The 11,403-nt window shown below is 43.3% G+C and overlaps 1 protein-coding gene across 1 annotated transcript; it reads left to right on the plus strand.

Moving 5' to 3' along the window:
* Positions 1-4,968: 4,968 nt before the first annotated feature.
* Positions 4,969-8,802, plus strand: PCYB_091190 (protein kinase domain containing protein; the record flags this gene model as incomplete). The annotated part of the gene is made up of 2 exons (XM_004222232.1): positions 4,969-6,313; positions 6,596-8,802. The coding sequence occupies 2 exons, from the start codon at positions 4,969-4,971 to the stop codon at positions 8,800-8,802; spliced, it is 3,552 nt and encodes a 1,183-aa protein (XP_004222280.1).
* Between the last annotated feature and the right edge of the window lie 2,601 nt (positions 8,803-11,403).

Below are 11,403 nucleotides of genomic sequence, written 5' to 3' on the forward strand. Positions count from 1 at the left end.
AACGCCCCTAATATTGCTACGCATTGATTTTATTTTCACTTCTTGGGAAAAGGGGATCTGCCAAAATTTAGACTAGGGAATGCTCAAGTGACAAGAATGTCTAACTGCGGGGTATCTACATGCTGCACTTACTATGTTTGCAAATGTCCCATTTGTTTCCCTCCCTTTACGTGAAATGGTTGTTCATTTGTTCATTTGTTCATTTGTTCACTTTGTTCATTTTGTTCATTTTTTTCATTTTTTTCATTTTTTTTTTTTTCCTGCGCGTTGTAATTACACAGTGTGTTTTCATCATGAGCACGGCCAAACGGCATTTTTGCGACTCGAAAATGACCTTTTAGCAGAAAAAGCAATCGAGGCCCATTTTTTCTATAAAAAGACATAGCGTCGAAAAAGAGGCCTGATGTTTTATTCTACTTTACTGTAGCAGCGGAATAATGGCACAATAGCTAGTCACTCACTTGTATGTCTTTTTTAAACGCAGCAGGCGGGTTTGTTTCAATAGGGATCCTAACCGTTACTGCCACGTTTGTTTCGCACGTTCTTCATTTGTGCCAAATCCCTGCAACGTGAAGTTGCTAAAAAGGCATAACGTCTTTTAGGATATTTTTACGCCATTTTTATGGCATTTTTACGCCATTTTTAAGCCACTTTTAAGCCACTTTTACGCCATTTTTAAGCCACTTTTACGCCATTTTTACTCCATTTTTACGCCGCTGTTCCCGCACACCGAAGCAATTTTAATGCTCGAACAAGGCCGCGCACTTTTTGCACGTTCAGCAAAGTAGACATTCATCAATTCTGCCCCTCTACATTTAGTTTTTTTTTTTTTTTTTTTTTTTTTTTACAACGCAGCTTTTAATTACGCCCACTAAACACGTTGAACAATGCGTACAGTACAAATGGGATTGTTTTAAAAAAAAAAATTCTCACCGTTCGTTTTACAATTACATGTGTTGAACGCATTTCCCTCTTTTTAATTTTTCCCTGTTGTTCCACCTCCCATTTTCGCCCATCCCCCTCGTAGTGCAGCATTTTAACCGTCCCGCGCATACATACACTTGGGTGAATAACTTTGTGGGCATACCTACCTGTGCACCTCCGTGTGTGTGCGTGTGTTCCCAGTGTCCACAACTTTCGTCAGGGGAACCCCGCCTTAAATGATTCTTCATTTGAGTGTACACACATCGCTGTATTTTTTTTTTTTTTTTTTTTTTATTTACAAATGTGAACTCATATTTGCACTTCTTGCATATGAAGAAGTCATTTGTTACGCTTTCGAATGGCTTTAACTCTCCCCCTACATTTTGCCCTTACTCGATTTATCCATTTCGAGATTAACCGTTCGTTAATTTTTTACATCCTTTTTGGTTCGTCCTATCCAACTTTTGACAGGACTGGAGACACACCATTTTATTTTGTACTTGCGGGTGGGAATTCTGCTCTTGGCGTGTTTCCCCCTCTTTCATCTAAGACACGTGTTTTTAATGTGACCGTTGCATGGGCTGCCCTGTTTTGCGTTTTTTCCGCTTTTCCCTGTTGTCCGCATATTTTTCGATGTCCCCTGCACGTAATGCAAATTAAAAAAAAAAGTGAAACACAGAGGACGGACCATCTCGTGGTGATTAACACCAGCGCCAGCTGGGTGAATTTTGCAGCGATTGTGAAGCGGCGATTTTGACTCGATACATTTTGTGAAATAATTTTAAAATGGAAAAAAAAACAAAAAAATCGTTGAATGTACGAGCAACACGTTCACATTTTCCTGTCTATTTTTTTTTTTTTAAATAGTTGTCTATACGGAGTGAATGTTATACGTTCATCTAGCCAAACCGAGTGTCCACGCGTAGTGCTGTGTATCAACAACGTTTTTCCCATTTTGATCATTTTATTTTTTCCTTTTTCCTTTTTCCCATTTGGAAATACCGCGGCGTGTACGTATTTACGCGCACCTGCATCTGCGGCACGAAGTAGACATTCCGCGTGTGCGAAAATGTGAGCAAGCGATTTGTGCATCATTTTATGCGTCATTTTACGCGTCATTTATGCGTCATTTTATGCTCCATTTATGCTCCATTTTTGCTCCATTTTTGCTCCATCTTTGCGCCTATTTTTCCTTTCCCACTTTGTACACGCCTTTTCCGCACTACACAACGTGCATGTGTTTCCCCCGCGCAGAAATCACATGCATTTTTTATGTCCTAACACGTGTTCACACAATTCACCATTTGAATGTGCGCTTAACACGTGAATAACGTTATCTGCAAAATTACGCGCGTGCGAAAAGCTGCGCCACGTATGTTTTATATTTCACCTGTTGTCATTTCCATATGTAATAAACATATACGTTTTTTTTTTTTTTTTTTTCGCCGCGGAGAAATTTCTCGTTTGCCTCCTCTCTGCAGAAATTTCCCTCTTTACAACACCCCCGTTTTGGTTTTCTCCACAAACGATCTGCTCAAATTGATGGCCATTTGGCTTTTCGCCACTTCACACGTTCACCACGGACGCTTTTACAAAAACGCAGTTGTTTTTTTATTCAAGGGGGAGGACAACAAAAATGGCATTTTGTGCATAAATGAACATTTTTTTTTTTTAAAAGATAAAGTATCTTCCCTCCACCACATATATAGTGCATGATTGGGCAGCGTGGCGCAGAGTGGCACAAACGTTATCGTAATTTTTTTTTTCTCGTTTCGGGGGGGCATTTTCTCTTTGCATATGCGTGTCTGCGAAAAAAAAAAACGTTTGGAATTTATAGGCCACTTGGCGTTGCGTGATTGGCCACTCTGCAATTTTCGATTTGTGGTTTTTGCCACCCATTTTGCAACCCATTTTGCAATCCATATTTGCCACCCATATTTGCACCCATTTTGTCACCCATTTCGCCACCCATTTTGCCACCCATTTCGCCACCCATTTTCGACTGCGGCCCCTTTTCAAAACCACGCCTCTACCCGCAGACCACTAACCACTTTAATTTTTATGCGTTAATTTTTTGTTAATCTGACAATTTGCCTTCTCTTTCATTTTTCCGATTTTATCCTATCCCCACATTTTTCTCCTTTCTCCACTGTCTTACGATTATATGTACTCTCTCAAAATTATGGCTGTTCATGAGCATCATTTAACTTTTTCCTTTTTTTTTTTCCCTCTCTCTTCATACCATCACAGCACATTTTGGTTAACCAGAAAGGGTGAGTGGCTACTTTGTGGTGCTTATGCCTCTTCGTAGATTTGTATGTCCCTATGGTTGACCGTTTGTACATACATTCGTACGGGCACATGCATAGGAATATACAAACACGCTCGTAGCGCCTACACGTGGCCTACATGTTAGTGTGACCCATATTTTACTGCATCGTTAGTTTAGTGACAATTTTTTTTTTTTTTTCTTTTATTTCTCCTCCCTCCGTTTTATGCTAAATGCTAATTTTAGCTTAACCTAGTGAACTTTTTCTTTTCATAGAATATTGTTCCAAACCGCTCAAAAAAAAAAAAAAAAAAAAAAAAAACGTTTTGCTTAATTCAATAAATATATGGTTTAATTTTTTTTTCCATTTTTGTACACATATTACTGTCTCTTTTGGCAAATGAGGAGCACACTAGCTCACACGTGATTACTTCCCCGGCACGAGGGAACGTGCATGCATGCGTACATACACGCGTACAGCATCGCCAAGGGAGCATTAATGGGGCGCTAGGGAAGCAGAGTATATGAACACTGCACCCATTAGCTTGTCTATACCGTGCTTGTCTCGCCCTTCCCTCCATTTCCCACAGCTGCGCACTCCGTTTGTTCTTCCCATTTCATGCTTACTATATTTGAAGAATCAACTCCAGGGGGTAGGTCCCCATTGTATATGCTGTACCTCCAATGGTGTAACCCACATCAGACATGCTTTAAGTGACATATATATTTGTACGTATAATTACTATTTTGCATGGCAATTTTTTTTTTTTTCCTTTTTTTTTTTACCTCAACATAAGAGAGGACTTAAGGGAATACACTTTTTTGCAAACCCTTCCTTTCCAGGAAAGCTTAGTAGGCCTAGCGCACTGACTGTACGCCTACGTATCTCGACCTGTGTACACGTACTTTTTTGCATTCCGACCAAGTACGTACTCACGCGAATCGATTCCTTGCATGTAGAAACGTAGTGAGCCCCGTTTTTAATTTCTATTTGGAGCGCAAAAGTTGGCGTACCCCGCATCAGCAGTGGGAGCAGCGTGGCCGAAGCAGCAGCACCGATTTTAATTAAATAATTTCCCCCCCCTCCTTTTTTTTTTGTCTTCCTCGCCGATAATTTCATTTTTATAATCGATTCATCAATAAACCATTTTTGTCACACAAGGCTGTGGATTACTCAAAAGAAGAAAGCAAAAAAAAGAAAGGAAAAAAAAAAAAAAAAACTGTGTAATTTTCCGTTCCTTATTGTGTACATTCTACATTGTGTATAATTCTTCACACGTACTTTTTTACGCTCAGAAATTGATGCACAAAATCATTTGAGAAAATCACTGCCATTCTACCCTCCCCCACTGTGACGCTCACCCTTTTTTTTTTTTTTGTGAGTGTAGATATATGCATGTATGTACATGGGTATACCTTTGTTCCTCTAGACGTAGTACACGAATTTAAAAGAAGTCACATGAAAAATAATTTTTTTACAAAAACGGTAGCTAGAACCGATCCACAATTTTGTAAAACATAGGGGTAGCTTCTGCGTGTTGCATTTCATCAGTGCACGATCCTTGAGCAAGACTGAACAACCCTTCCGCTTTTGTATGTGTTAAGTAAATAGAAGATATTTTTTTTTTTGAATTGGAAGAGTGGGAGTTTCTTCAAGGCACACACACACAAATAAAAAAGATTGAGAACATCCATTCACTTGGCGGACGCAGCGACGTTACACGCGTGCGTGTGCATAAGTATACGTTTTCTTTGCTCAACCTCTCGACCCTACAATGGAGAACAACGGAGATTTCCAGGAGATCCCCGAAAAGAGGAAAAAGAGAAAAATCGCCGATCTGGAAACGCCCAATTTAGGCAGCGCCAATGTGGGTGCTAATTCGAGTGCCACAGTTTGTACCAATTCGAGTACCACAGTTTGTACCAATCCAAACTTGGGTGCTGCGGACCAACCCAGAAACAAAAAGAAAATCATAAAACTGAAGAATAGGAAGATAGAGGACCTGTTCATCATAAGGAACTTCCTTCCCATATGCGAAGAATTTCTCGTAAAGAATCACGAGAGTATTTTTTCAAGCTTGCTGCCAAAACAGGGTGAGGAAAAGAACAAGACCAAAGGAAAAGGGAAATCGTTACAGGCAATTACGAAGGGGAAACCCGGACATGATGAATTCGAATTAGACAGGAAGGAGGTTCAGCTGGAACAAAACAGAGATCATAAGGGAGGGGGGATCAAGGAGGAGGAACGAGTTAGGAGAAAGGCGAAAAGGGAGAAGAAAAGCGAAAGTGTTGAAGAATTGGGAGCGGGAAGCGAAGGAGAGGACGACTTGGGGAAGGGAAGCGAAGGAGGGGACGACTTGGGGAAGGGAAGCGAAAGCGTAGACGACTGGGGGGATGGCCCCACGGTGGACAGCGAAAAGGGGTCTGCCACGAACGGGTTGGCGCCGAACCGATCCCACTCCAGCCGGTCCAACTGCAAGCGGTCCAACTGCGAGCGGTCCAACTCCAATCGATCCCACTCCAACCGCTCCCTCTCCAACCGCTCCCACTCCAGCCTCTACAGAACCAAGCACCACAGAACCAACCTCTACCGAAACTACGTGAAACATACGAAGCAGTGCCTCCGAGAAATGGACCTGCCCTTCGACAGAGCAGTCCTCCTGAACATAGTAGACAAAAAAGACAACACAAACAAAATAATGAAAATAGTAAATAAAAAAAAAGTAATCTGTGCATTTGGAGATACATGGGAATACATGATTGAACACATCATATCACTAAAGGAACACAAAAATTTGATGAAGATATACGACATATACGATGATGATAAAAATTTCTATATGATCATGGAAAAGCTACATGGTAAGGAACTGTTCAGTTTTTTAGTTTACAAAAAGCAGGTCAAGGAGAGTGTGTGCAAATATATACTTAGCCAGATATTCCAGGCAGTTAATTACCTGCACCACCATAATATTATCCACAGGGATATAAAACCGGAGAATCTCATGTTTAGAAATAAGAAGAGGAAGGACAAAACGTATGAGTATAACTATGAGTTAGTTTTAATCGATTTTGATACGTGTCAGTTTGTTTATCCCCCCACCTTGGGTCACCTCCCTGGTTTGTACTACTCTCCTGGAACTGCCAACCTACGCAGGAGCGTTTCACCATCTTGCAGCACAAATGGCACGCCGAGTGATTGCGCTAAGATGTGCAAACATGAAGGAGAAGTGAGAAAAATGGAGCAGAAGAAGGGTGCGTTTCCCGGGGAGATGCAAAAGGGGTGCTCGAAAAGCACAAATGGAAGGAGCACACATGAGCGGAGCACACACCAGAAAAGCGGCACATCCAACTCGTGCCATCAATCCGGACGCCAACAACCAAGAACCAAATCCTCCTCAGGGAAGAAACACATGAAGCTTGTGGGAACATACGGGTACATTGCTCCTGAAATAATTAAAGGATATAATTACTCCATATTGTCAGATATGTGGTCCATAGGAATTATTTTTTATATTTTGATGACGGGCATTACCCCCTTGCCCATGTGTCTAATGGTGAACTACAAGAACACCAAGGATATTATTTTGAAGAAGGAAAAGAAAGGAATTAATTTCAGCTTGCTGTCCTTTAATAGCTACCCCTTGGCAAGGGATCTATGTGAAAAACTATTGCAGTTTGACCCCGCTGAACGCATGCCAAACTCTGTGATTGCATCGCATCATCCATGGTTAAGATACTTCAATATGCTGGGAAGAAACATCCACCTCTGTGCATCTGAGAGAGAGTACCTATCACCTTCTCACCTGAGTCAGATCCCATTTCATGACGCACCTTACTTGAAGAATAAAAGACCTCGCTATGAGGACAGGAACTGCCATGTCATCCTCCCATACCATATGAACCAACAAGTATACCAGAAGGAAGACCCTCATCCCTTTCTGTCTCTCACCAATGAGCAAAGATACTACTACTTCATCAACCAAGGGATAAGAAATTACTACCCTTTGGGGAATGACATCCTCCCCTATCCAGGATTGTCTACGTCCCTCGAGAGGTTCCCATATCTGCGAGGGGGCAACCTCAATGGCGACACGCTACCTGTTTGTGGAGAGAAGTTAATTGCCACGCCGTACTCTGTGGAAAAAAAAAACTTTGAGGGAAAAACCCTTCCGGTGAATTATTACCAGGACAGGGACAGCAAACACACCCCGAGGATATCCCACCAATTTAACAGGAGGTTCAATGACAGTGATGGTGGCTACTCACCCCCCGGTGAGGGAATGGCATCCCTTCGACACGTACAAAAGATGAGAAGGGGAGAGGAAGAACAGGAGGACAACGAAGAGGAAGCGGAGGATGATGCTGATGCTGATGAAAATGCGATGAGTGCACAAAGGAGACGACCTTTTCGCAGAAAAACGGGAAATATTTTGACAAGCGCGAACGGGAGAGTCAGTGGTGCGGCTCTCCACGAAAGTGAAAATGGAAACTATGGCAACTCTCACCCATATATTCTCACATCACAAAATCTTCACAGTCGTGATAATGATCACCCCCTCGCTGGAAACCTTGATCCCATTTCCATCCACCCGAACGATGAAGCCACCCCAGACTGCAACAACTTTGTTGACCTCTTCGAACATTTAATCGAAAACAAAAAAAGAAAAATCACCATGACAGGGAAGCCATTCGATCAGCTCCCTCCAATTGAGAATCCTTTTTCCATGTACTACGTAGCGAATGATGAACAAATGGATGGAACAAACGAAGAGATGATAGAGAGACTGTTCAAAGGAAAGGAATACACCACCACGAAACAGAAAAATATGGAATACATACGAACGGAAAATATGTCGGAACTCTTTCCCTGCTCTCCTCCCATGTGCGTAATCCCGCAGAATGATCCTATGAAGACTATTCAGATTGACCAGGAGTATAAAAGGGCATACGATTTTGCTCCACCTAGACACGTTCACTTACCAAATAGTCACCTCGCCCTTTCACACAGAGGAGGGACACCCAATGTCATCCTCCTTCCACAGCAGCTGTCGCCCTCTCTTCTCCCCCTTGTATATCACCACTCCAACGAACTACCAAACAGTATTGTGTTAAATGATAAGGGCCACCTAACAAACGGCAGTGACGACATCGTTGGAGTCATCAACAGCGACAGACATTCCAGCATGTGTTATGCGAATGTGGCAACTAATGCTTATGACCCTTGCCAAGTAACGAACCTGTACGACACCTCCACCAGTTTGAATGAAGCACAGGAGCAACAGCTGACTCTCCAGGAGGGGCACAAAAATGGCATGCATAGTCAGCAGGAGGGGCATAACGCCAATTTGGCAAGAACAGGCATCAGCAGTAAGGTCCCTCAGAGCGGCACCAGCAGTAAGGCCCCTCAGAGCGGCACCAGTAGTAAGATCCCGCAGAGCGGCACCACCAGTAAGGTCCCTCAGAGCGGCACCACCAGTAAGGTCCCTCAGAACAGCGCTAGAAGTATGCTCCCACAAAATCGTAACATGCCACCGATATATGTCAACTATCACAGGGCCTACAAAAATAACATCGAAATGGTTCCTACGATGTTCAGAAAAAATTAACTGCAATTTTGAAGACGGCTTTAAATTGGCTAGTCATAGTAACCTTTTCGACAGTGGCAATCCATTTATGCTACTTCCCAAGTTGGGTAGTTCTCCTAGAGTAAAAATGGAACCCCCCCCCAAAAAAAACACTCGGAACGACTAACGCGTGGTGAACTGTGCTTTAGGTAGGGTTCCCCTCCCCTGTTTTTCCATTACGAATGACTTGTAGAGGAGGGGGGGGAAGCTTTTACCACGCGTGTTGCGAACAACCAAGGGGGGAGAGGTGACGCGACGGAGAAACGATGAACTAGCGAAGTTGCGCGGGCACGAGGCAGTGGTGCCATGGGGCAGACATACCAAACGAAAGCAAACCAAGGAAAACCAAACCAGATGTCATATTTATGGACAGAGGTGACTACCCATCGGGGCGGGGGCAGAAACAAACACGGGTGTGTTATCAAGCAGTGGAAAGGGACTCCCAGAGCGACGGGCTTCGATTCGTGTGCGCTTTCCAGGATGTGCTCTCCTCTGTGTTTCCGCCCCCCGTTACTCGCCACCCTGCAGAGAGATAGCACCCCGGCGGGGCATTCACGCGCAGCTGTTTCGCCCCTTTTTGCGAACAGATGGTCAGCTGCGTCTCAGCAATGTCGCCCTAGGCCGTTTATTTTATTTTATTTTACTTTATTTTTTTACTTTATTTTTTACTTTATTTTTTTACTTTATTTTTTTATTTTATTTTTTTTGGGGTGTCTCAAAAGTTTTTACCGCAGTTGGAAGCGAACTGCCCATTGTTGTTTTTTTATTTTGCGTTTTTTCACGTCTTCCCATTTTGTCTTTTGTCTTTAAGAGTTCGCCCCAGCTGCATGCCGGCCCTGCTTTAATTGCGCCTCCGTCTCGCGCCTCGCCTTTTGCCTCGCGCCTCGCCTTTTGCCTCGCGCCTCTCCTTTCGTCTCGCGCATTGTTACCCATCCGCACGACATAGATTGTGTATATATAGCTAGGCAAGTACCCAACTTTGCCTTCTCCCACCTCACTACACTTGTGTGATTATACTTGCATGTTAAGTGCACGTCCCCCTCATAATGGGTTCTTTAACAATCGGAACGAGTTAACACCCTTTCGGCCACATAGCCGCTTAATCTTCGTGTCATCTCCCCGACGTTGTGTCTACGCGCGTGTGTTGGGTAAACCATGGAGCTACGCCTTACATGTGAAAAATCTGCACACAGGAGCGCCTCCTCCAAATGGTTCTTCTTAACCCCTCCCCCCATAGTTTAGTACCACCGTCCGTGTCGGCAACACACGCACGGGTACTTACGTACATGAGTAGGTGCGCCCTCTCTCGCTTACTGCCTTTCCCCCTCCCCGCCTTGCGCACTTTTTCCTTTTAACCTGAAAATTTCCTCCTCCGTTCGATTTCCACCCAAGCGCTGTTCTCCCATTGTATGACCGTGGCCCTACAGCATGACACCCCCCTGCCGTTTCATCATCACTATTCAACTTTTTCTTCAACTCATTTTATGGAATATGGAACATCGTTTTAGCTTCCTTCCCCTCTTTCCCATTTACAGGAACGTAACAAAATTTGACATTCTCCTTGTACTTAATCGTTTGGTACTCTTTCGAGAGTGACACTTTTTTTTTTTTTTTTTTTCTTTCCTTTTTTTAAGTTTTTCCCTTTCTCCTACTTTGTACATTTTCCACCATGCTGGATTTTTTTCACATGGGAGTTGTACGCATCTCCACTTATCAAGGTTACACAGGTATTCCTTTGGAGGAGGGGCAGCTAATTGGGTGTGCTTCTCCCCTTCGTAGGGTTCCCTACCGCGTGGCAAAAATTCAACATAGTTAGATTATCCTTCCCCATATGGGGGGACCTACAAATGAAGATAACCGTAACCTCCATTCTGCGTGTGTCCTCAGTTCCCCTCTCCCCGCGAAAAAAAACAAAAATCTTGGGAGGATATTTTTTTCTCGTAATTCACATCGTAACTCCTTTATTGTCACAAAAATTTGAGTAGACAATGTGAATCGAATTGGTGTAATGTATTCCTGTGACCCCCTCACAAAATGGGTCAAAGGAAAAAAGCGCTCCACGTAAAAAGCGCAGAGTGACGAGTGACAGCATTTTGTGTCATTCCGGATCGAAGGGGTTCTTTCCTGTCAGTGCAGAAACGCGCATGATTCCCTCAAAAGGGTTATTTTTTCCGTTGTGCAACCGAGCGGGAATATACACTGATGACTTTGCCAAGTCTACAACCAAAAAGGTGTGTCTGCACGATGACGGCTCTTCCATCAGGGAGGCACTCTTAAAAGGAAGAAATGGGTAACCATCCGTTGGAAGAAAACCCCCTCATTGCCGTAAATATTGAAGACGGGGTGGGGAGCCAAAACTTCTAATGACGATGCCACCACCCCAAAAAGGAACACCCTCCGTGATATTCCCATACAAAATGGGAGACACCCAAATTGGTGATCCTCCACTCCGCTGCCCACTTACGAAGAAGTGTCATCCTCAAGAAGAACTTCTTTAACTTCTTCCATAATTTTTCATTTTCAATTTAAGCTGCATTATTTTACAGTTGGATACTTTTCTACCTTTTCGGCAAAAAAAAAAAA

The sequence above is a fragment of the Plasmodium cynomolgi genome, chromosome 9 (genome assembly GCF_000321355.1).
Source record: "Plasmodium cynomolgi strain B DNA, chromosome 9, whole genome shotgun sequence".
NCBI classification, from domain to species: domain Eukaryota; phylum Apicomplexa; class Aconoidasida; order Haemosporida; family Plasmodiidae; genus Plasmodium; species Plasmodium cynomolgi.